Here is a 27,716-nt window from a genome sequence, read left to right on the forward strand (position 1 = left end):
TTATTAATATTATTAACACTTCACTAGTAAGAAAACTGCTTGTGAGCCAGGTTAAAGCAAGCGGACCATCTGCAGATTCCACCAAAGCCACCTGAGGTGAAGAAAGCAAGGGAGGAGGTAGGGGTTTATGTGTGTGTGTGCATATTCATTCATTTTCCATGAGCTTAGTTCCTTTATTCACCAGGGGTCGACACAGTGGAATGAACCGCCAACTTATCCAGCATATGTTTTACACAGCAGATGCCCTTCCAGCTGCAACCCAGCACTGGAAAACACCCATACACTCTCATATTCACATGCATACATTACAGACAACTTATTCAATTCACCTGTACCGCATGTCTTTGGACTGTGGGAGAAACCGGAGCACCCCACGCGAACACACTGGGAGAACATGCAAACTCCACACAGAAATGCCACCTGGCGGAGCCAGCGACCTTCTAGCTGCGAGGCATCAGTGCTAACCACTGAGCCACTGTGTCGCCTTATACAGTATATATTAATTGTTTCATGTGTAAAGATACTTCTATGCTGCTGCGCATCCTTTTGTGTGTAAAAAGTAATGTGTTTGTGCATTTTACATAACTAAAAACAGTTTTAAAGTCAATGGGGCAGTTTTTTTTTGTTTAGTATTTAGAGCAGTGATTCTCAATCCCGTTCTTGGAGGACCATCAGCTCTGCACATGTTTCCTTCAACAAACACACCTGATTCAGATCCTCAGCTCATTAGCAGAGCCTGCAAGACGTGAAAAGGGTGTAGCAGACATGCAAAACATGCAGTGCTGGTGGTCCACCAGGAACATGGTTGAGAACTGCTGATTTAGAGAGTGTTAGTGATTCAAAATGTGCACACAAGTTACTTTTTGCACACATAAGGATGCACAGCAGCACATAAATATCTTTAAATATCAAACGTTTAAGATGCTGCGCATACTGTGTGTGTGAAAAGTAGCTTTGATCTCAGAATCTACAAACGTCATACTTTTATACATTTATGTAGTAGTAGATTTTATAGCGTGTTAGTGATCCAAAACGTGCACACAAGTTACTTTTTACACACACAGGGATGCGCAGCAACACTTAATCATCTTTATATATGAAAAATCACAAGATTTTGTGCGTACATGTGTGTAAAAAGTAGCATGTGTGTGCTTTTTACATCACTAACATAATCTAAATTCAGGCCTCGTTTACACTAATACGTTTTCGTTTTAAAACGCATAAGTTTTGCTACGGTTTTGCCATCTGTCCACACTACGCCGGAGTTTTCGAGCGCCGAAAACGGAGCGTTTTAAAAATGCTGGAGAGGCAGTTTTCATTCTAAAACGCTACTGCTCCGTTTCAGAGTGGATGAGGAAAAACGGAGATCTGAAAACGGAGGCCGGACTGCTGAGATTTGCTATCTGATTGGGGCTTTTGTGTCATTGCGTATCCTTCCCTTATTCGTCAAGCCCCTATCACATGACTATAACACATGGCTTTAACGCTACCAGAAGACAGTACTGTAAACAACAACATGGCCACAGAAATGGGAGCGTTAATTGCACTATTGTCTGTTTTAGGCGCCATTAGTTATTCATTTGTTACGTTTAGTAACAACTCGACCTCGTCGTCTGTCCACAAAAATACCTCTCTTGCATTCTTTGCCATCGCGTTTAATGTTCAACCGGCGTTTGTTGACTAACAATAACCAAATGCCGAGCGAGACGCATGCTTTCTGTTTATACTAGAACGCGCATGCCCAGAGTGCGCAAATGGTCACGTGATATACGTTTTTGGTGGCATAGTGTGGACGGAGATATGTTCAGAGACGCTAGGTAAAAAGCTAGTGTGGACGCGGATCGTTTTAAGTCAAAAACTAAAAACTAAAACTAAAACACACTAGTGTAAACGGGGCCTCAGTCTACATCAGTTGCCTCAAAATATTAAAGCACCAATAATGCACATTAACACACCTCCTTTTCAGACCAGCTCACCCATGGGTACAAATGCATTTTCTATTTAAACAACGTGGTGCAGAACATAAAAATGATTCCTGTGCTGGGCTGAAACTAGCCAAAAACACTTGCGTCATGTCTGGGGTTGCATTGCACCAGGCTCAATGAGAGAAAACACTGCACTGCTGGAAATGGAGATGAGCGCAACATCTGCATGCATTTTTTCTACGACAGCCCTACCAAACACATGTAACCTGAAGGCTCTGGTTGTTATCATTTATTAGAATCAAATGGCATGTATCCCTCAATTATTCCTGCCAATAAATTCCCTGTTCATCTTGAAAAGCATCTTGAGCTTTTAAGAGAGCAGCTGAAACTCCCACACACACTAACAGCAATTGAATTAGTTCCCTCTGAAACGTGATATTCAATTAGTTTCTAAACCTTTCTTTCGCTCTACAATGTACGCATGTGGGTTGTGCAATGAAGGCATTTGGGGAAACCATGTGCTCACTTCCTCTGAAGAGATAAATATAGAGCTGCGAAAGAAAGACGGTCTGTTTGGTTTTTACTGCTCGCAGCACTGACCTTGGTTCTGGCGTCGATTCGGGCTCCTCTCTCCAGCAGAAGCCTGACCATGTTGGCGTTTCCTCTTTTCGATGCCACATGGAGAGGCGTGATGTCATTCTGCCACAATACAAAAAAGACCAAACGAATTGTCAGACGCACAATCAAGTGAAAAGTGCTGTTTACATGCAATGAAAATGTATTATTGGTTACTATTTACTATATAATACCAGCGGTTGGGCAGAGTAAAATTACAAATAACCAAATTACCGTAATCAAGTAGTTTTTCTGAGGAATTGTACGTCTAAAACTGTGTACTTTTACTTTATTTGAGTACATTTTAGTGCTGTATAGGTACTTTTACTGCACTATTTTCCTTCAACCTGCAGTCATGCTATATACACTCACCGGCCACTTTATTAAGTGCACCAGATTAATTGCTCACTAACATACATTTCTAATCAGCCAATCACATGACAGCAACTCAACGGATTAAGGCATATAGACAAGGTCAAGACAATCTGCTGCAGTTCAAACCGAGCCACAAAATGGGGAAGAAAGGTGATGGTTGATGAGATGAGTTTTAAGTATTTTAGAAACTGATAATCTGGAATTTTTATGCACCATCTCAAGAGTTTACGTTGGAAAAATGTTGCCTGGTCTGATGAGTCTCGATTTCTGCTGCAATATTCGAATGGTAGGGTCAGAATTTGGCACCAACAACATGAAAGCATGGATCCATCCTGTCTTGTATCAACGGTTCAGGCTGCTGATGACGGTGTAGTGGTGTGGGAGATATTTTTTTGTCACACTTTAAGCCCATTAGTACCAATTGAGCATTGTGTCAATACTAATGCACCATGTCATAAAGCCTGAATCATCTCAGACTGGTTTCTTAAAGATGACAATAAGTTCACCGTAATGAAAATGGCCTCCACAGTCACCAGATCTTAATCCAATAGAGCACCTTTGGGATGTGGTGGAACGGGAGATTCGCATAATCGTTGTGCAGCCCACAAATTTGCAGACAATGTGTGATACTATCATGTCAATATGAACCAAAATCTCTGAGGAATGTTTCCAGTGCCTTGTTGAATCTCTGCCACGAAGGACTAAGGCAGTTCTGAAGGTAAAAGGAGGTCCAACTCGGTACTAGTAAGATGCTCCAATGTGTACTCATTACAAGTCATTACATGCAACTACAGAGAGACTTTACATCCATTGTAGGAACAAAAAAATAGAATAGAAGCCAAAGGCTATTTCTTTCAGACATTCTTCGGTATATCTTTTTTTTTTCATAGAACAAAGAAACTCAAACAGGTTTGTGACAAGCAGAGAAAGAAAACATGATGACAGAATTTACATATTTTGGGATAGTCAAAATTGTTTTCATCAAAATGTTTGGTGATCTGAGCTATATTTGCTTCTTGAACTTTGAGGAAGTTTAAGCAGGTGTAAACACCCTAAATAGTCATGCGCTGTCTTGGTGGGAAAGATGGTTTACCTACTTTATAAGGCCGTTATTTTATGAGCAATGTTTTTATCAATGTAAAACAGCATAATGTTACAATTTATTAATGCTAAAAAGGAGACCTTTAACCAGGGGTGTCCAAACTTGGTCCTGGAGGGCCGGTGTCTAGGAGAGTCCAGGAGAGCAGGACCTGAACAGGTAATCAAGCACTTACTAGATATACTAGAAACTTCTTGGCATGTGTGTTGAAGCAAGTTGAAGCTAAACTCTCCAGGACACCGGCCCTCCAGGACCGAGCTTGGACACTCCTTGAACTAAAAAGGTCAGATTTACTGGTCAGGGGAAACTAGCAAGGTATTTCCTTAATGGGAATACAATCATTCATTCATTTATTTATTTTCTTTCAGCTTAGTCCCTTTTTTCTTTAGGGGTCGCCACAGCGGAACGAACCGCCAACTTATCCAGCCTATGTTTTACGCAGCAGATGCCCTTCCGGCTGCATCCTAGTATTGGGAAACACTCATACACTCTCACACACACATTCATAAACTACGGACAATTAAGCTTACCCAGTTCACCTATACCACATATCTTTGGACTGGTGAGGAAACCCGGAGCACCCGAAGGAAACCCACATGAACACAGGGGAGAACATGCAAACTCCACACAGAAATGCCAACTGACCCAGCCAGGACTTAAACCAGCGACCGTCTTGCTGTGTTAACCACTGAGCCACCGTGTCAAGATTACTTGGCTTATATTTAAAACTCATTTAAAGGGATAATTCACCCAAAAAGGAAACAACTACTCATCATTTTCTCTCCCTGAAGTAATTCTGAACCTGGTTGCGTTTCATTCTTCTGAACACAAATGAAGATATTTTGAAATAGTACATACTATTAGAGACTACAGTGGAAGTCTATATCAGTTTTCAATATTCTTTAAAAAAAAAAAATTCATTTGTGACGTAATGAGTAAATGACAAAAGCAATTTTTGACAAAATGTGCCTTTAGGACTTTAAAATTAATGAACAAATTTAATATTTTTATTCATTTATTTATTTATTGTTTATCAACAGAAGCCATTAATATCTTTGATAGAGAAAATAATAATCATAATTCCTATATCAGACTAAAATCCTATATTAATGAAGCCGTACAAATAGGTTGCTTCTTAATATGCTAGTGGAATAGGAGCATGATATAAGGTTTCTGATGTACAAAGTGTTTCATCATAGGGATTTGTATGCTGTTGCACATGAGAGATTGTATCTGTATGTCTCTGCAATGACGCAGATGAAGTGCACAGTAATACTGAGCTACACCACCCTCTAGTGATGGCTCACAACATCCACTAAATTTTCATGATGTCCTTTTTTATGACGCATTACATAAACATATATTTGATCTGTGAATAGAACTTACTGAAGCATTCCAATGTGCTTCTATTGTTAAAATGTGTCGCGTAAAATTTTTGAGCGCACAAATATATGTGTTTCATTAATATAAAATACAGATTGGGATGTTAGATGTATGAGATCAAATTTCATTCCATGTATCGATGAGATAAAGAAATACACGGGGTCAATCTGTGTATTAGAGTCTATGCAGGAATCAGAAAGTGAAATTCAATACCTTTTAAAGACCTTAAAACCACTTTAGGTTTCAACTGGAAACACTTTGAGATTTTAACTTACAGTATATTTACTAAATATTAATGTAAGAAACTAATATACTGAATTAAAATCTATTAAATCGGTCCCACTTTATATTAAGTGGCCTTAACTAATATGTACTAACACAGGAATTAATAGTTTGTTACAATGTACTTATTGTGTAAATACATGTATTTATTGTGTACTTATGCTTGAATAAATACCATCTGTAATTAACTTCTGTTATTACATTTGTAAACCAAATGTGTCGACCATCCCTTACACTTTAACCCACCCTTAAACCTACCCATACCACCAAACCTGTCCATAACCCAACCCCTATCCCAACTCAAGAGCACCACAATTGTTCTCAAATACATTATGAACACAGTAAGTACATTGTATTTATTTTTTGATGCAAGTACATAGTAGTTAAGGACACTTAATATAAAATGGGACCATTAAATCTATTTAATTCAGCAGGTTGGCGCATATAGAACTGCAGAAATAATGGTGTAGCAGTAAACAAAGCAGCATGGTGTCAAACCTAGTAGGATTTCATAGATTTCACAGCATCCTGATATTTGCATATTTAATTCAGGCAAACTTTTGCATACAGCCATACATTGTATAATCAAAATGATTTAAAATGTTATACCTTGTAAAATAGCATTTAAGACTTTTTAATACTTTTTAAGGGACTTTTATTCATTCATTCATTCATTTTCTTTTCGGCTTAGTCCCTTTATTAATCCGGGGTCACCAAAGCGGAATGAGCCGCCAACTTATCCGGCACATTTTTACACAGCGGATGCCCTTCCAGCTGCAACCCATCTCTGGGAAACATTCACACACACACTCAAACACTATGAATAATTTAGCCTACCCAATTCACCTGTACAGCATTGTCTTTGAACTGTGGGGGAAACCGGAGCACACAGAGAAAACCCACGCAAACGCAGGGAGAACATGCAAACTCCACACAGAAATGCCAACTGACCCAGCTGAGGCTTGAACCTGCGACCAAGCGACCTTCTTGCTGTGAGGCGACAGCACTACCTACTGCACCACTGCCGGGAGCAATTTCAGTCAATACTTAATACCTTAAGTGCTTTAATTAAACTGAATTCCTCCATTAATGATAGTGTTTACTTAATTTAGAAATAATTCAATTGAATTAAGTCACAATCAAATGAAATAAAATGTAATGTATATACAGTTGGAGTCTTTAAATATGAAATGATTTTCCTCAGGGACTAAATAAGGCCCTGCATAGAGTGAATGACCATGCCTTGACCCTATAGTTCCCTTTCCATTCAGCTGGGGCTTCGCGTCCTTACCCTCGCCTTGAAGTCAACGGCAGCCCCGCGGTTCAGCAGAAGGGTCGCAACGTTGATGTTCCCGTAATGAGCCGCTATATGGAGAGGGGTGAAGCCGCTCTGGAACGGGGCAGAGAAACAAATAGAGCACAGGGGGTCAAAAGATCACATACAGAACTATGAACGCCTTGAGCCCTCGTCAGCTGACCTGACCTCATCCTCTATGTAAGAAAAGACGACACCAGGCCAGGCGTGGTGCAGTAAATCTGCTGACAAATGGCCACCGAGAGAAGACACATCCTTTGGTTGATCCCTCACACCATACAAACTCAATCTAGCTGATTAGTTCTGTAGCTTTTTGGGCTAAACATTGATCTCTCTGTTTATATATCAGGCTGTGGTTGGAATAAATGGGATTTTATTTTTTTTTTTAACACTAGATATGCCATTGGGTAAAATTTACTCATACACATGACTGTTTTATTATGGCTTACGCCTGTTTCACACCGCAAGCGTAAGCGGCACGTGAGCAGAGCAGGCGCAGCGCGTATGTCGAGCAGTAGCAGCACGCAGGCGTTTGCATTTCACACCAGCTGCGTCTGCAGCGTGCAGTTCTTCGGCAGCTGCTGCAGAGATCAACCTATTTCTGTCTATTCTATCTAGTTACCCTTGTCTCTCTATTTACAAATACACTTTTTAATCTTTTCATCTGCACCAAGGCCCCTCCTTTGCTGTTTCTTTAACCTGCAAATGTTTATCTTACAAATTTTATAGATCAAATAGTACTGTATGCTTCTCAAGCTAACTTATATGAGAAGTGTCTACAGTCAGAAGACAATCGCCTGTGATATAATGTCATTTGTTTTTTGATTATCAGGTTGCTGTAGACCTAGTTATAATAATATTTATACAATATAGTTATAATGATGTTTATACATGATCAAACTAGTGTTACTTTCTCCGCTTCAGTGATGTCCAGCGGCAGAATAACCGCTCGTTAATTCATGCTCGTGCAGAGGATGAGACGGACAAAAGTAACCAATGCATGCCATTCTTTTACTTATTTTCGTGTTGTCAGATTCACAGTGCAAACAGCTCCCGGTAGGAATAACTCGAGTGAACATAAAACAAAGCCGATTAAAACTTTCTTCCTCTGCTCAGCTGCACAGAACACAGCGAGCTCACATAATCCAGTATGCGTGTCGAACAACACTACCCACAATACACTTCGCTATGGACTAAAAATCCCGTAAATATTCCATTTCCCCTCTCCTACAACACTAGTGTGCAACTTAAGCAAAACTGAAACTAAAATTGTTTTACATTTGGTTTTGTAGTTCTGGCCTAAATAAATGTTTGTTGCCATTTTTAATCGTTTTAAGTTCATTTAAATGACTATATATAGACCATTTGACATTATTAACACATTTATTGGGTAAAATTGTTACTTTTTACTGTCATTCAATGTGTTTCGGTCTTTATCAATGCACTGTCACTTTAATTGAGCGTGAGCAGCGCGTCAAAAATATACCCAGCGCCGAAACTATCGCTGCACTGCTGCTTCGGCGACGCTCACGCCTCGCTCTGACGCGCTGCTGCTGCGTGCGGTATGAAAGCTCTAATCGGTTAACATGGACGCCGAAAACACACGCGCTGCTCACGCGCCGCTGACGCTTGTGGTGTGAAACAGGCGTTAAAGCAACATTATGCCACTGTATTATGTTGGTAGTATACTGAATTTGATTCTGAGAACAATATGTTGTAGGATGTACCTGGTACAGCAATTGTCTCAGCCAAATCAACATTTGTGATGTCAATTTCGAAAGAGCTCTGTAAATTTAGCAAGTTGAGACTGGATAAATGTTTATTCTTTATATTTTGAATCAAAATCAGAAAGAGCTTTATTACCATGTATGTTGACACATATGAGGAAATGGTTTTCGTGACAGGAGTGGCAAATAAAAGTGCAATAAAATGAGTGTAAGGACAAAAACACAGATAATTAAGTAGTTAAAATAGGAAGTAAAAAAAGAATAAAATCAATAAATTGACAAATGTATTTACAGGTATATTAATGACCGCCCAAGTATATTTAGTGACACATTTTTTTTCTACTATTATTAACATCTTTTTTACATTTTTTTTTTGTATCTTCCCAACTTAAACAAACATCCGTGACCGATTAAGTAGTGGAAAATCTTCTCTCTTTTACCAGTTTCGTTCTGTGTCGTACCTTTCAGCATTCCCACAGATATTCTCATGTGCTCTTTATTTATGTCATGTGGGTAAAAGGTGTGTTTCAATCCCGCTACCACCGCAAGTATATTTCAAACCTGTGGGAAGCACTGTTACTATATACAGTATTGAATGTATGTGCAAACGTAAACTAAGTATTCTGTTAAATAGATAAAAGTGTATGTGTGTATAAATAAAGTTGGTGATCCACAATTGTTAGTAATTGTAGGAATGTGACTAAAGATGGGACACAAAAACAAACACAGAGGCAGCCATCAGCATTGCCATATTGATTAATTTTTACCTGTTTGCTTATATAGTGACTGTTTTTAACCCAGACTCAGTGGAGAAACATGTCCAGGGTTACATTTTTGGGAATCGTTATATATGAAAAAATGTGTACTGTGTACTGTGTCATGTTTTCTCATATGTGCCATTTGCAAGGCCTTCTTTTAAATCCAGCAGAGGCCGCCATGTACATTTCTGCAAATCTCAACGTACTTCTTGCACATGTCTGTGAGAGAAGCCAGTCAGCTTGTGGTGCGAACTTCAGCTTGCTATCAACTTACCCACCCACCCTCTAACCTAAAACCAGCCAATAGTATTTTCAAAAGCAAACTAGAAAAGAATAACTGTCACTGCTATTTTATTAATTGCTCGATATTATCCATTATTTATAAAATATTAGTAAATAATTTGGAGAAATTTGCCCTTAAAATAAAACTTTGCGAAAACTTGCGGTAAATATTAAACGTGTACTGTAAGTTCCATGTATTTGTAAATAGGTCATGAGTGCACGCTCATTCACAATAAGCATAATCCCTGCTTATAAATTAAGCCCAGACTAAATGGAAATACATGCCTTAGCCTACATCAAAAAAGTAACATACTGTACATTGCTTAGGGTATGTTTTGTTGCTTATTTCAGGTGACAAATCCACTAGAGGGCGCTTTCTACATTTTTGCAAATCTGAAATACGTGAATTAGAGCGTTTAAATAAACATGTATGGGTTAAGTTGACCCTGTGGCGGTTCTAGTGGTAAAGGATGTGTCCTCCTCAGATGTACAATATAAAGCCTCTATGACAGAAGTCTTTGGCCAGAAGTTGAATTAACACACATATAAAGCTTTAGTGGAGGTGAACCCATGATGTCACATGTGCAAACATGCATATAGTGCACCGCATCTAACTACGCACCATTAAGGCATCAAAAATGTATTTTCTGTCTTTTGAAAGCAAATAATAATGATATATTAATGATATTTAATAGCAAATATATATAGCGCACAGCTAAAATAGACAGTGAGTTATTGTAATTTTGACAGATAGGAAATTATTCTCAGTGGTTAATAACATATCAGTTACTTAATACTGTAAGTTGCTTGTCATGCAGTGCAAAACAGAGTTGTTAACAAGTTGCAGGACAGCTGGAACAAATCTGGAAGCCATGCTGACTGTGGAGAAGAACGGGAAGGAGAAGGAGAAGAGAAGAGAAGAGAAGAGAAGAGAAGAGAAGAGAAGAGAAGAGAAGAGAAGAGAAGAGAAGAGAAAAATAGACAAGATAGCCAAGAGAAAAGAAAAGAAAAGAAAAGAGAAAAGAAGTAGCTCTTTCTGCTGGCACCTGCCAAGAGGGGACCATCATGCATGAGACGGGGCAAGCGCTCTGCAGCTGAGGAGTCTGACCCTATAATACCTTCAGCCCTAGGGTGTTCTCCTGGTACTAGATATTTGGTCTAAAAGTGCATTCCGATTGTCTAAAAAAATCCCAGCATAATAGATATTCAGGGATATTCAAATGACACAAATTTCTTACTAGGAAATGGTTTTGGATGCTGGTGTGCTGGTTGATTTATTATATTAAATAATTAGGCCATCCAAAAACGAAAAATCGGCTAATAATTTTTCATTCTCATGTCTCTCCAATCACCTAAGACGTTCGTTCATTTTAAATGGAATCCGGAAGCTTTTACCCTGCATAGAAAGCAAGGGTCATGAGATGTTCAAATTTCAGAAAAGGAACCAAAAGCATTGTCAAAATATTCCATGCGACTTCAGTGGTTCAACTGTGGTTCAAATGATGCTCCAAGAACACAGTGTGCACCAAAAAACCTATAAATGACTTTGTTTTCCAAAATGTTCCCTTCCTAGCCAGGCCATCAGAGTGTGTTTTTACTATTGGGAATATGTTGTATTGCCATTACAGTAAGCAGCGCAATACACAAACCTTGTTTTGCCCATAGTAAAATGCCTAGAACCTGACTTGGCTGAAGAGAGGATTTTGACAAAAAAATTTTTTGACTTCTTCTTTTTTTTCTTTTTTTTTTGGTGTACAAAAGTGTTCTTGGAGTTTCGTATGACTACAGTTGAACCACTAAAGTTACATAGAATGTTTTAACAATGTTTTTGGCTTTTAATTTCTCAGGACCCTTAATGTGTGTCGGATGTCATCTGAAATATCTTAATATGTGTTCCAAACATGAAAGAAGGTCTTATGGAGATGAATGAAGCGTGAACTAATAGTTTTATCACCAGAACTATCTTGATCAAACAGAATAACTTGATAGTTTAAGTAGCAGCTTAAAGTCTAACCAGAACTAAACCAGCATAAGCCAACTAATCCAATGTTGGCATTCATAATTGTCTATATAAAGTTTCTAAACAAAAAGTTTTTATATTAGGGGCAAAACTATGCCATAAGCAGGCCAGTAACATGTTTTTAGGACTGCTGTATCTGTCTTGTAATTCCATTTGGTGTCACTAGTGGTGCCAAAATTACATAGTTCACCAGTGCTACCACAAAATCCTTTATTGAACAAGTAATTCCCTCAGCTGCAGATTTTCCTTCCCATGCTAGTTCTCCACTGCCGTTAGTAATAAAGCGCCATTCTACTGAGACAAAAACAGCACTGAGCAAGGACAGGAGGGAATTGGGGCAGCAGCCACAGCAGCAGCGTGACGTGGGCACTTTGTGAAGTGTGTAGAGTTTGTACATGTATACCTCTGTCGTTCTATTCACCATCATCTAGAGGGACCACCAGAGCGGGAGGAGAGAGAATGGTCTGATTAGTGTTCACAAAGTCACAATGGAAGCACCAAGCTGTACGGTGGCTACATGGTGAGGGAGAGCAACAAACCACACATCACGCGACACCACAAGGACTTAACTGGATGGTGCAACTGCTGTTTGTCTACATTTTAACTGGCTTTCTTTAAGGATGATACTTGTGTTTCCACTGCACTGTACAGTACGGTTCGGAATTTCTCTCTTCGGTTCGGTTTTGCTTGGCTTGGTTTGCATTTCCATTGCGGTTATGTACTGCTAAAAATGGGTGAGATTGTAGCTATAGGTGTGCAGCCTATACTACCGTGACATTCTGAAAAACTTTTTTTAATCCAGGTTGCCATATCAAACCCTCGCTGGATCCAATCCTCTGCTACTACTGAGAGGAACATCTGGACCTCTTTTACTGACCACAATGTTGCCATTTCAGGTGTCTTTTTCTTGTGGTGGTATAAAAACTGTTTAGTTGTGGAAATCAACAATACAGCAGTGGCTGCAGCTGACTATTTAAATCCACCCAGACTCATTCTGATTACGTACCCCTATATACATTTCTGGAGAGCGCCAAATACAATCCAGGAGCTTACTTTTTCTTTTGCAGTTGCAGTTTTTGCAAATCCGCCAGAATCCGCTGTGTAGATTTTTTGAGATCTTCTATCGCGAGCCATTTGCAACTGCTGTTCTCGTATATATCCACCAGAAGTTGCTGTTGACCAACTGACCGATCCACCACACCCTCCTCCTTCCCTAAACCCAACCGATAATGTTTTTAAAAGCACCGATTGACCAGCGCCCACTCACTTCCCTAAACCCAACCGACAGTGTTTTCAAAAGCAATCCCAAGCGGCAGCCTGATTTTTACCACGTTTTTAGATCTTACCACATTCTCACCCTGTTATTTGCTTGTTTATTTGATTTTTTGGCTTTTGTTTTTGTCTTTTTTTTTGTTTTGCTTTTGTTTGTGGTAAACTTCTCTGACCACATTTCTAGAACTGCTCGATCGTGCAGATTCGCACTCTATAACATCAGAAAGATCCGACCCTTCTTATTTGAACATGCAGCTCAACTCCTTGTTCAAGCTCTTGTTCTCTCCAAACTGGACTACTGCAACTCTCTGCTAGCGGGGCTTCCAGCTAACTCTATCAAGCCTCTTCAGCTGCTCCAGAACGCAGCAGCACGAGTGGTCTTTAATGAACCTAAAAGAGCACATGTCACTCCGCTACTCATCCGTTTGCACTGGCTGCCAGTTGCTGCTCGCATCAAATTCAAAGCTCTGATGTTTGCTTACAAAGCGATTTCTGGCTGCGCCCTTTCTTATCTGCTCTCAATTCTGCTGATCTATGTGCCCTCCAGAAACTTGCGTTCTGTGAATGAACGTCGCCTCGTGGTTCCAACCCAAAGAGGGAAGAAATCACTTTTCCGGAACGCTAGCGTTCAATCTGCCCATTTAATGGAATGAACTCCCTAACTGTATCAGAACGGCAGAGTCAATCGCTGTTTTTAAGAAACGACTAAAAACTCAACTATTTAGTCTCCACTTCACTTCCTAATCTGCAATTGCCTCTCTGGATATACCACTAACTGTACTCAAAAAATAAATAAATAAATAAATATTTTTACTAATACTTACCTTCTTAGACTTTACAGACCTGAAACTTGCCTATAGCACTTATTCATTGTTGCTCTTATAGTTGTGTAAATTGCTTCCTTGTTCTCATTTGTGAGTCGCTTTGGATAAAAGCGTCTGCTAAATGACTAAATGTAAATGTCTTACCTGCTTACTAGAAATGTTCTACGCTGGACTCGAACCCTGTCATCATGGTCAACTCTGTTCTGCGTCTCAAATTCTTTGACGTACACAGCGAGCCACTAGACAAACTGGTAAGAGCGAAAAAGCCAAGTCGCCCATATAGAGGTAATCAGTCAGCTGGTAAGCGTGAAAAGGTACAGCGTCATGCTGTCTTAAAGACGAAATGCAGCCATACGTTCCAATGGCTATATAATTCGCAATCTCCAGGAATGTATATAGAGGTACAATTTCAGAATGAGCCTATGTTGATTAAATACAGCAAGTTTTGTGTCTTGTGTCGCAAATCTAATGCCACTGATTCTCATGAACCAATCAGTGACTAGGAGTGTGTAAACAACGTTTTGTTAATGATACAGCTAACTTTGAACCTCATCTGAGGTGGTACTAGGAAAAAATACGAGGTACTAAGTATGTAACGCAGTGGAAATGCCCCCAGAAGTGAACCATACCAAACCGAACCGTGCCTTACCATCCAGTGGAAAGCGCCTAAGTAAATATACAATGAGCATCTCCCGTTATGCACCACTGAATTACTTTAGCCACCACAAAGTCTTGTTTTAGACGTATAGAAAATTTTACATTGCATTAATTGCAAAATACAGTAATCAGAATAATAAGCACCATCAAGTTCTAAACGTAAACTCGCAAAAAGACTTGACTGTTTATTGATGGAGGTACCTTGGATTCAATATCTGCGTTGTGGTCGTTCTGCAGGAGTAGCGCCGCTGCTTTTGTGTCATCCTTACGGGCAGCGATGTGCAGGGCAGGTAATCGCACCTTCCCCTTGGTGTCGTTCTCCAGGAGCAGAGACACCACCTGATCATGACCCTGCTGGAGAGCTACGGCCAGCGGAGTGAAACCATCCTACAAACACACAACACAAGAATCCTTGAATAGTCGGAAGAGATGGAAAACTTTAAGCAGTCTACAGAGCAAAAGAAACGCATTTAAATGTCAAGTGTAAAAGGGAAAGCAGACTGCCTTATGTACTTACGAGCTCATTGACCAAAATGCATCTTAAAGGAATAGTCAAACACTGTAGATTACACAAGATATGTCAGTCGTACTGTAACGTTTAATATGGTGAATGAAGTCCCAAATACTAGTACAGGAGCCAATCATCAATCGTTATAGACTGACAATTCTCCAGAGGAAAAGCTCCAACCAGATGTGTGCTTTTACGACAATTTGGTGGTCAACAAACGCACTGGAATCTCAGCGAATGCTTGCTTCATAGACATAAGAAATATATCCAGGTACAGTCCGTCCTGTCAAAAAGCACATCACATGACAGTAGCTACTCAAACGCTCACAAACTTGTAAACAAAGAGGCGCTGCCAATTCTGAAGGAGATTCACCATCAAGACCAGTGTGATCTGATAAAGCATTATTTAGAGGATAATGTGTAGCACGGCCATAAATGGGGTTGGTGTCGTGATCTCGTTTCTATTGAATGCGCATGCGCATTAGCTCGGGCAACCTAAAAATTTGCCAATTTTGTTTGATGGCCGACGGGTGAAATGAATTGCCTTAAAAGTACTTTGGAATAGTTTACCCAAAACTGAAAATTGAAAATTCTTGACCTTCACGTGTCACAATCCTATAGGATTTGTTTGTCAATGAAGTCAATGATTTCCAGCTTTCTTTCAAATAACATATTTCAGGCTCAGGAGAATATGGACATTTATAAAGGTTTGGAAGCAAATGAGGGTAACTCAACCAAGTGAGGAGTAAGTTTTCATTTTTGGGTGAACTACCCCTTTAAAAAAACAGATACAAACAAGACATGTTGTAATTAAGATCTTTAGTAGCTGGATCAGGTTTGTTTCATTATTCATTCATTTTCCTTCGGGTTAGTCCCTTATTTATCAGGGATCTCCACAGCGGAATGAACCGTTTCCGGCATATGTTTTACACAGCGGATGCCCTTCCAGCTGCAACCCAGTTATGGGAAACACCCATACATTCTCGCATTCACACACTACGACCAATTTTGTTAACGCAATTCACTTATAGCACATGTCTTTGGACTGTGGGGAAAACCGGAGCATCCGGAAAAAACCCATGCGAACACGGGAAGAACATGCAACCTCCAAATGCCAGCTAGGCCAGCCGGGACTTAAACCTGCGATCTTCTTGCTGTGAGGCAACAGTGCTAACTTGTTTCATTATGTTGAAGCAAAAATATGCAGGATGCAATTTTTGGACACACTTCACTTTTTCTACATGCACAAGCACTCCATGGGAACAGAATCACTCTAATGAAATCCCCATTAAAGAACACACATTTCACAGTTAATGCTTCTTGAGATGAGCTACTTCTAAAGCCTATGGGGAATAAACAAACAAAAACCTAAACATAAAAGAAAATATTAATACTAGAATAGGAAAAATCAATCATACACTGAGAAAATAGAAGATAAATCACCAGAGATCTTGAAATTGTTATCTGTTATTGTCACACGAGCCTTTAAAATACTAAAAATAGTAATAAAAAAAATTGAAATTATCATTAATTATTAATAATTACAATGAATTAATAATTAATACAATTATTATTTTTATTTATTCATTTTCTTGTCGGCTTAGTCCCTTTATTAATCCGGGGTCACCACAGAGGAATGAACCGCCAACTTATCCAGCAAGTTTTTTACGCAGCAGATGCCCTTCCAGCCGCAACCCATCTCTGGGAAACATCCACACACATATTCACACACACACTCATACACTACGGACAATTTAGTCTACCAAATTTACCTGTACCGCATGTCTTTGGACTGTGGGGGAAACCGGAGCACCCGGAGGAAACCCACGCGAAGGCAGGGAGAACATGCAAACTCCACACAGAAACGCCAACTGAGCCGAGGTTCGAACCAGCGACCTTCTTAGGCGATAGCACTACCAACTGCGCCACTGCCTCGCCCTTAAAATTATTTCAATATTATTTCTTTTTCATATTATGGTTTTTACTGCAGTCTTTATTGCCACATGTACAAATTCATAATAACCGCATTTATTTGAAATATACTCCGATATCAAACAAATCACAGAATGTTTTATGCGAGCAACATTAAGATGATGAGCATGCTGACATCAAAATGCTGAAATCCACCTTTTTATAGTTAGAATCTGAATTTCAAATAGACCTTGATTCTCTCCAACGTGGATCATTAACATGCAAACAGCTCTTGAAACATGAAAGCATTCTCTGGTGCATAATCACCATCTAAGAGACACAAGGGCCCGGTACATTCTCAAGGACAGTGACGTCTGGCACCCTGCTCTGTCATGCACACACACACCAGGCATTCAATAACCTCACTGCGCAACTAGTGTCTGCCCGCTGCCTTGAAAAGCACAGCAAGGTCACTGGGTATTCTGAGTTTGTGCGTATCACAGCTAGAGGTGTGATGATGATTCAGAGGGCTGCCGCGGTGAGGGAAGTGATGAATGGACGGGAACAGAAGGTTCTGCTCACCTCCGTGGCGATGCTCTGACTGGATCCATTATCCAGAAGGAATTTGACGACGTCCAGGTGGTTTTCCTGGGCAGCCATGTAGAGCGGCGTGAAGCCATTCTGTAGCAGAAACAAAAACAATGCTTAGACTTCTATTTCATTCACATGCTCTTCCAATGTATTGAGCAAACATACCGTACAGCACACACACATACATCCCATGATTCGAATGTTAATTAGATCACAACACTGCCTCATTTGCAGGATCGTACTGCAGTTATCATCCGTCAAACAAGCTTAGGATCTGAACTGGAAAACCCCTTGGGTCAATTTAATGCAATTCTTTTTTTCTTTTCTTAATATTGTGGCTTCAGTGAGATTTTGTGGGTGCTAAAAAGTGCTGGTAACACTTTAGTTTAGGGCTGCTTGACTTGGAAAAATTTAACATATTACGTTATGATATTTTAAGATAGTTTGTTAGTCTGCAGTATAAAATGCCATATGAATACAATTTCACCAGAGGACTCTCTTTAGAAAGATTTATTATTAAATGTATGGGTAACACTTTATAATAACAACACACTATAAACCATTTATTAAGCATTAGCATCTAGTGAATTCATTATTTGTTAAGCATTAACTCTACATTAATAAACGTTAGTAAGCAGTTTACAACGACAGCTACAAATGTTGTATTCTTGACTTGCAACCACATGTATAATGTGCTTAATAATTGCACTTTCATACTTTGTTAATGGTTTATTTTTCATTACTAAATGAAGTATTGCATTATTTACAAACCAGTTGTATTTAAGAGTAGTTGGAGGTTTTTAACATAATTCAGAATGAGTTAGTAAATGATTAATAAACTATTGAAATCAAGATTTATACATATTATTCAGGCATATGTTAATGGTTACTATGTATGTTAACAAATGCTTTATTAACTCAACTTCATGCAGTTTTGTGACCTAATCTAAAGTGAGGACTATTTATGCTTTATAAATCCCTTATAAATGATAATTAAAGGTTTGATATCAAATGAACAATAATCATTGAAATCATATCTAAAAAGTCAAATTATTGTAAATATTAAACATTGCTGAATAACAGGAGTGTCAAAATACAACATAAAATTGTATGAAACAAAAATAATATAATAATTTAACAATATAAAAAGATGCAATGTTTAAACTGTACAGTCTTTTTATTTTAGATCAGGTTGCACAGATTTACTTTTCATTTGATACAGTTTCATTCGTGTATCTTCAAATAATTAGAAATGAATAATGTTGTTTATGTACTTCTTTCCTTTTTAGAATTTAACTGACTCTTTAATTGTCATTTATAAGGCATTTATAAAGCAAGAATAGTCCTCGCTTTCGATTAGGTCACAAAACTGGATGAAGTTGAGTTAATAAAGCATTTATTAACACATTGGTTGATTTCAATAGTTTATTAATCATTTACTAACTCATTCTGAATGATCTTAAAAAACACCAACTATGCTTAAATAACTGGTTTGTAAATAATGCAATACTTTATTTAGTAATGAAAAAAAAAATCATTAACAAAGTATGAAAGTACAATTATTAAGCCAGTATATTCATGGGGAATCTATGCTGCTCAGTGAGCTCCGTCTTTTAGATGAGACAGATGAAACCAAGGTCCTGACTCCCTGTGGTTGTTAAAAATCACAGGATGTCCTTCGAAAAGAGTAGGGGTTTAACCCCGGCATCCAGGCCAAATTTGCCCATTGGCCTTTGTCCATCATGGCCTCCTAACAAACCCCATATCATAATTGGCTTCATCACTCTGTCTCCTCTCCACGAATCACCTGGTGTGTGGTCTGGCGCAATATGGCAGCCATCACATCATCCAGATGGACGCTGCATACTGCTGGTGGATGAGGAAATTCCCCCAAAAATGTGTAAAGCGCTTTGAGTGTCCAGAAAAGCGCTTTAAAAATGGAAGGATTTATTATTACTGAGACTTTACTTAGACTTTTATTTTATATATTCTTTTTGGTTATTTATTTGTACATACGGCATATTGTTAGAACTGGGATACTGTATATTTACTTTGTACTGGACATCATCTTCAACACTATTGTAAATAAATACCACATTTTTGTACACTTTCGGGTCAGGCAATAGGTTCTTTTTTATTTTTATTAGTATTATTTTTGTGGTGTCAGGCCTTTAGATAACAACCTATAGTTATTAATAGTTATTAGCAGCCTCAAAGAGAATCTGCTGAAATTTCTCAAATCGAAAAACTTGCAGAAGTCTGTAAAATGGCTTATAACACGTTAAAATGTGTTCTGAATTAAACTAGTACTCTGTTTTTTCGTTATTAGAATCATCAGATACAGTGTGTACCATAGCCAAAATGAGTCAGCGATGAAGGTGACTAGCTAGCTAATGCTGATAAATTGAGGGTGTATTTTATTTATATAGGTATTTTTAGATGTTACAGTGCAAAAAGAAGACCATTGTAAAAATACACTGATCCAGCAAACCTCTTTTAAAAACATTTCCAATCAGCCTCCTGGTTCATTCAAGTGTCTCTATTTTAGGCACTGCGGTGTGAGAAAGCAGAACCAGGCTGCACTTGTGATAAGTTCTTGAGATAAAACACAGGCTGCCTCTTGTCTCTCATCCACGTGTGTGTGTGTGTGGGTTTAATTTTGGACTCCCTGTGGGTCATTTCGGTGACAAGGCAAAAATGCGCTACTACAGCCCAACGACCATCCCAGCTCTCAAATCCCAACTGTTTCTCCTCAAAGCGGAGACATAAGTAGGTTATCCTTAAAGCAGCACTTCTAAATCCTATTAGAACTATCTGAGGACACGCTGAGGACTTGAGAATGTAAACTTCGCTCAAAGATCATAATGCAATGTGCTGCCAGTGCATGTGAGTATTAGCATGAAGCGATTTTTATGAATGGTTTCCTCTTCCAGATGAACTACTGTCATTTTATGGGAGAGCAACAGTTTGAATCTTGCTTAAATTGGTAAGAAAAGATGGATGTGGGTGGCACGGTGGCTCAGTGGTTAGCACAGTCACCTCACAGCAAGAAGGTCGCTGTTTCAAGTCATGGCTGGGTCAGTTGACGTTTCTTTGTTTGCATGTTCCCCTCATGTTGGCGTGGGTGTCCTCCAGGGTGCTCCGGTTACCCCGACAGTCCAAAACATATGCTATAGGTGAACTGGGTAAACAAAATTGGCCGTAGTGTATGAGTGTTTATGTGAATGAGTGTGTATGGGAGTTCATATCATAAGAAAAGACCCACGGTGGCTTTTCCTACCACAGCAAATTCCATTTTGTCGAAACCAGTTTATCAGAAAGTGACGATTTTGTTTGCTTTTATTCGTTGGATGGAAACTTTGCTTTATTTAAGCGTGTTTTATGAGATGTTCCAGTTTTGTGCATATGTTCAATAAGCATCTTTGGATTCAGTGTCAGCATCACACACTTGCAGTAAGCCTACGTCAAGCTCTGACCCTACCTGAGACTGTGCGTTGATATTGGCTCCATTATTCACAAGTTCCTTGACGACGTCCGCCTGTCCGGCGAGAGATGCTATGTGCAAAGCAGTGTTTCCTTTCTGGAAAAAAACAACAACAGAGTAGAGCAGATTAACTCAATGTGAAGAGACCCAATGTTTGTTTTTATCACTGTTTCTGTCACTACAGAACACAAATATCAAGAATTCACTTTGATAAATCCACTTCTGAAAGAGCTACTGAAATGCTTCTGTTGAAGATCAGAGGCTTAAATGAGACCTACTATAAAAAAATAAGATTATAAGTAAGTCTCTGATACTCTGATAGATTGTGTATGTGAAGTTTCAGCTCGAAATATGACACAAATAATGTTTTATAACTCTCTGAAATTTACGGAGACCCGGAAGGGACGACATGGTGGGGAAAAAAAATTAATGGAAGAAAAAAAAAGCTGGGTTGGAAAAAAAAAACTGAGTGATAGGAAAACATATTTTTAAGGTTTTGTTTTTGAGTTCCCTCGCAAAGATATTTTGCGTTATCTAGCAAAAACTGTTTCTCCGGAAACACTTCCTGTTCATTCATGTAAACCCTCCCGTTTTTGCCGAAATTCTTTCGTATTTTACCATTCTATCTAATTTTCTATACATTAAAGCTGTGTGTCAACCTCCGCTTTTCATATGCGTATTCATATCCTAAAGTGTCCTGCACTTTTTCTCCACTGTAAATGCCGTGTACAGAAGCTGATCTGGGATCAGTTTATTGTACAGAGCGGGTCTGTCAGTCAGCACTTATACATGCATTCACTGGTTCAGAGGTAGCATATGAAAGGCGACGATCGACGCACAGCTTTAATCTAAAGAAAGTAAATGCACACATTTTATTATTAATGTCAGCGTGCATTCAGGATTAAAAATATATCAGAAATATAGGAAAATAGTTAATGAGAGGATGATAGGAGGACAGAATGGTAAAATACGGAAAAACGGGAGGGTTTAAATGAATGAAGTGATCAGGACGTGCTTGTGGAGAAACAGTTTTGCGAGATAACGCAAAACATCTTTGCGAGGGAACGCAAAAAAACCTTAAAGATATGTTTTCCTATCACTGTTTTTTTTTCTCCCACCCAGTTTTTTTTTCTTCCAGCAATTTTTTTTCTTCCACCTATTTTTTTTCCCCACCATCCCGTCCCTTCTGAGGAAATTGCCACTTTCAGGTTTTGTGAAATTTTTGTGACTGTCGCTTTAAATTCAAATGAGATTGTGCTGTTTTCAGAAGAGGGCGGAGCTACTAATGCCAATGTGTCAGCCTAGTGGCACATTAAAAAACAAGACTAATGTCCTATGCTAATGAAGGAGAGATCATCACTAATGGGTGGGGCTTTCCCCCTCTGATGACTCTTACAAAGAGAGAATTTCAATCAAAGTGTTTCTGCAGACTGTCTCAATGAAGTGTGATTATTAAACATAAAATAATAATTTTTTACCATTAGAAGCTGATTATATTCACAGACTTTTGCCACACAACTGTGTTTAAACCCCTTCTTAAAGTGATTTTTGCATTTTTGCTTCTTTAAAGTCCACCTGAACATTAGGCAACCTTGACTTTGAAGACTTGCTGATGCAGCGAAAGAAATCACGCACATATGAATAACACATTTCTCATCTTTAATTCATACGCTTAGATTTCTAGACCAGTGCACATGGTGTCTTTATAGTGGCATGTTGTAGTATGTGATGTGGTGTTGTGGGTTTTACCTTTGTTGCGGCGTCCACCGTGGCACCAAGTTTAATAAGCTCGGTCACGACCTCCACGTGGCCTTCTTTGGAAGCCAGATGAAGAGCGTTCAACCCATTCTGCACCCAGAGAAACAGACAAAGCACACATTAAATATATTACTGACTATTCATATATGATCAGCATGAGGCATTTTATGAACAGAAAATGTTATTATATGCGTTGACATTTCATTTAGGCCGTCCTCAACCACACTACATTTTATATTACAAAATTTGTTTTAATGTTGTTAGATTAAACATTTTAGAAACATCAAAAACTGTATAAAAAAAATTATAAAATAAGTTTTCACTGGTCTACTTTTTCAGTTTTTCAATATAATCATTTCATGCATGATATAAAAAAATAATTCTAAAAAAAAGTGCCATTAAATCATAAAAATAATCATGTTTTTGACTTTTTATGTGTTCTGCTTACATTCTTATAGACAAAAATAAAATCATATCTGTGAATAAGCATTATGCTCGCCAAAAGGCTGTTTATTTGAACAGAAATACATTAAATATGTTTTTTTTTTTAATATTACAAGTTTAAATGGGATCTTAAGGGTTCGTTGTCTGAAATAAGCTTTCCATTGATGCATTCTTTATTAGGGTTTGAATGCATATTTGCTGAATAAAATCCTTAATTTCTTTTAAAAAAACATTTAAATGTTTATATATAACTGTATACAGTTATACACTGTATACAGTGTCTAAAATACTTTTTTTATTTTTTACAAAAAGGAAGATAAATGACCTGATTGCAGATGTTGATGTCCACACCAGTCTTTATATAATCGAGGGCTTTCTCAATGTTTCCAGCCCGGGCCGCTCTGAGGTAACTGGCATTACTGTCAGTCTGAAACAGACAGAAAAACAACAATGAGATCTTACTATTCGCAAGCCCTGATGAGTTCAAAGAAACAAATAACATGTGCAAACACTTTCAATTATCAAGGAGAAGAAAAAAAAACATAATCATAGCCCAAAACACAATCAGCAGACTCTGGAATCTTTACTGCAGGTGTTGCAACTATTCTTTTTCAGAGCGTCGTGTTAAAATAGCTGTTTGTGAATTTAAAGCGTTTGCAAAGTTTTAAAAAATTAATGGTAGCAAAAGATATACTGTCTCAAAAATAAAAGAGAACCAATTCTGAATTGCCTGAGACGAGTCATGAGTAATTACAACCAGAATAAACTTACTGTATATGTAAATAAATTACTGAATTAATCAAATTAAATAATAATATACTTTAATAATAATAAAATAATAATATACTTTCGGAAAAGTATTATTTGCAAATTGTAAATAGGGAAATCATATTAGCAGCCTATAACCATTAAGTACAACATTGTTCAGTCAATTAAACAGTGCTAATGTTGTTTAAAAGTCGTATAAGTGGTAATTAATATAGAGAGCTTGTCATAGCTGCTGTCACTGAACGAATGTGCCAAGATAAAACCAACTTTTCCTCAATAAAATACCAAATAAAATGTTTCATAAATCACAAACCAAATCTACTTTGACCCTCAAACCCTGTAGCTGTTTCTGCCTAAAAGAGACTCGTTTGTGTTGTTGACATCACGAAGGCAAAACGAAGAAATTACAAACGATAACGTTAGCCTATTAAAATGAACGGCTTACAATACAGAAATTGAATCAAGTAAAAAATCGTATTTACTTTTTGTTCACTGTATATATAATCTAAATACACATTCATTCAAAGTTAATATAGTTTATTTAGTAAAGAGCCGTTTTCATATTCATTTCAAAGTGCGTTCAAACCAAAACAAAACCAAAGCATGATTCTGTTGAACAGCTCTTTGCATTTACGAGCAAGGGGCGCCCCCTAGTGGTTTGGCAGAACTAAGCGTAAAAGGAGGATAGGGTCTGTGTAAATATTACAGTCACCTTCCACAGCAAAATTCAAAACACGGGAGAAATATGGGAAAAAATACTTTAACGGGATGATAGCAAGATAGACTAGTGAAATATAGGAGAATCCCAGGAAAAATGAAAAGGTTGACAGGTTAGCATGCACTTCCAACGAACAAGAATGTGGACTCAAATTCTTGTGGTAAAAATTATGTAATTGTTTCCTTGTTTCAGATATCATAACAGGATAGTATGAAATGTTTCTGACAGACACTTTAAGTAGCAAACGAATTACAAAAGACTAGGCCTCCAGGGGACCAATCAGAGCAAATGTAATCTCAGCCGGTCCTAATCCACCCTACCCACACCGAGCTGGGATCAAACCAGCATCTTTTGGCATGGGAGTTGGCTGCTCCAACAATGAGGTTAAACACCATGGCCTATAGCCTCTATTGTAGAGCACCTTTTCAGGTTCAGAGGAGTGAGGTTTACCTGCACAGCACTTCACTAGCTGGCCACCATTACACTCACTCCCCTAAACCTCACTCACTCCCATCCGGGTCACGGCACCAATGTAACTAGTTTTTTTGCATCTCTGCTGTTTGTGTAAATAAATATCTACCTTATATATCAACCTTATATATCAACCTTATGTACGCTCTACATGTAAAACTATAAACAAATGTTAACCCCCTCCTAATAGTATTTCAATGTGTTCTGTACTAGTTCAATATCAGCAAGTGAAAAGATACAATATGACCCTTTTACACAAAGATAGCTCTCAGTAAGGCGGGTTTAGATATACCAGATCCTTGAATGAACCATTTTACACACTGTGAGAAAACAATGCTGATGCGGTGACGATTATTATGAGAAAATAATTGGTGTAAACATACAAACTGCATTGGCAGCTCTTGGGTAGCAGGCAGTGTTGGGTTAAAAAAAGTAACATATTCCAAGTTAATCTTAGTCTTAGAAAAATAAAATATATATAACAAATTTTTGTGTTATTTTTGATTCAATATACAATTTAATTTTCATTATATATGACTTAACAAACTACTTTTTATCCAACATTGAAAACAGCGCACCAATATCATCAAAAGAAAGAGAAGTTCAAGACAAAAGAACAGCCTTCCCGTCCTCTTTTTCCAAATATTTCCCAAGTGATGTTTAAAATATGCAAGTATGCAAAGACAACCATACACACAAATGAATACAAGTTTAAATAAAGCACTGATTTAATTTTAAAGTGAATCCTTTCATTGGACACTCTGAACTAATTCATAAAAAGGTATCTGACTTAATTAAATGCAATAAAACCACTATTTTATGCACTGAACCTTAAGGGAACGTTCTCAGTCTGAGCACTTGGCATGCTCACAAGCTGCCCCATAAGGAAGCTGTCAAGAACGCCAGCGATCTAGCCCCTGCAGGTTGCTGAAAAACATTCACTATCACCCAAACTACAATTCTGCCACTGAGCTGCGCTACATTACCCACCATGCACCTCTCACACACACCAGTTCCAGATAACCACTGATGTATCTCATGGAGACTGATTAGTAAGACCAGGGGTCACCAATCCTGGTCCTGGAGGGCCGGTGTCCCAGCAGGGTTTAGCTCCAACTTGCCTCAACACACCTGCCTGGATGTTTCAAGTATACCAAGTAAGACCTTGATTAGCTTGTTCAGGTGTGTTTGATTAGGGTTGGAGCTAAAATCTGCAGGACACCGGCCCTCCAGGAACAAGTTTGGTGACCACTGCGTTAGACTATATATACACCTCACATTCTCACACACATTGCTGAGTCTTGTTCACCTGTAACATTACCAAGCGTTATTCCTGTCTAGCCTTGCCAAGCCTTTTGATCCTTGCCTTGTTTATTGTTTATGCTGTTGGCTGCCTGCACGACCTCTTTTCCTGTAACCATGACTAGGCATTTGGATAACCCTTATGATATAGTTTGCTCCTGTTTTGACCACTGCCTGCCTGACTAAGTTGTAGTAATGGTGAAATGAAGCTTTCTGAACTAGTAAAACGTTCAACTCTGAAAAATGTTTGTTACTCAAAGCTTTGCAAATCAGAGCTTGATAAGGACCTCTGCTGGTCAAAGTGTGGGAAAGCACTGTGTTGCAAAAATGTCAAACATTCACATCTGACCAACTCATTCATGGAGTAATACAACAGTAGTAATATAAACAAATTACTTGATTACTGTAGTTTTTTACATATAAGGTATGTTACATTACACCACAGATGACTGCAGTAAAATCCAAGGTATTCAAAAACCGGTCCAACACCCGCACACTCGTTTCAAGCAGGAATCGAACCGGGATTCCTGCATGGGAGGTGAATGCTCTAAGGAAGAAGCTATCAGAGTGAGGCTTAGGGGCTGCACTCGTCAGCTATCCTCTGTTACACACTATACTACAATATGCAGTGACCTTCTTTGAAAACAGTTGTAAATAATACACTAATACACTTTAGTAAGGTTCAAAAGATTTTTACCATAAATTACTATTGTATTTTAGTTGAATTACTGCTTCGCGGGACCGGTGCGGTGCTTTGAAACAGTAAAAATGTATGTAATCGGCGCCTAATCTCTCGCTATACACTTTACTGACCCATGAGGGTGTTTAAACCTTTGCATCGAAATTCGAAGCAGTCATAGGCGAAAATGAAGCTTCGGACGCCACTGATAAATTGATTATGGCAAAATAAATTACGCTTCGGTACACTGCTTCACTGCGAGATTTTTTTTTTTGATACATGCTTCGATGCCTCAGTGCACAACATCATATCAATAATATGTTGTAAATAAACTGCATTTGCACCCTCACCTCCACTGTACTCGGACTCCCTTGTTACAAGCATTGCTACACTATAATGTAAGGATACACTCCCAAAAGGCAAGGAAACCAAAAACTTAATATTATTAAAATTATTGCAATGCTCACAATGTTGCTGTTTTATATTGCCTGTAATATTATTAGTAATACATCAGTATTATTGAATATATTGTATATTGCACTGTCCCA

The 27,716-nt window shown here is 38.4% G+C and overlaps 1 protein-coding gene across 49 annotated transcripts in view; it reads right to left on the reverse strand.

Annotated features, from left to right (window-relative positions):
- The window catches only part of ank3b (ankyrin 3b), a 211,155-nt gene that overhangs the window by 138,734 nt on the left and 44,705 nt on the right, over positions 1–27,716 (reverse strand). For 38 of the 49 annotated variants that reach the window (XM_073918156.1, XM_073918155.1, XM_073918154.1 and 35 more), the window contains exons 2-9: positions 23,556–23,657; positions 22,778–22,876; positions 21,026–21,124; positions 17,536–17,634; positions 14,736–14,921; positions 12,185–12,208; positions 6,971–7,069; positions 2,526–2,624 (exon numbers count right to left, since the gene is read on the reverse strand). In XM_073918156.1, coding sequence (XP_073774257.1) covers positions 2,526–2,624; positions 6,971–7,069; positions 12,185–12,208; positions 14,736–14,921; positions 17,536–17,634; positions 21,026–21,124; positions 22,778–22,876; positions 23,556–23,657 — 807 coding nt within the window. The remainder of the gene's footprint in view (positions 1–2,525; positions 2,625–6,970; positions 7,070–12,184; positions 12,209–14,735; positions 14,922–17,535; positions 17,635–21,025; positions 21,125–22,777; positions 22,877–23,555; positions 23,658–27,716) is intronic. The other 11 variants (XM_073918153.1, XM_073918150.1, XM_073918148.1 and 8 more) reach the window with 1 other exon arrangement.

Source organism: Danio rerio, chromosome 12 (genome assembly GCF_049306965.1).
Source record: "Danio rerio strain Tuebingen ecotype United States chromosome 12, GRCz12tu, whole genome shotgun sequence".
In the NCBI taxonomy this organism is placed as follows: domain Eukaryota; kingdom Metazoa; phylum Chordata; class Actinopteri; order Cypriniformes; family Danionidae; genus Danio; species Danio rerio.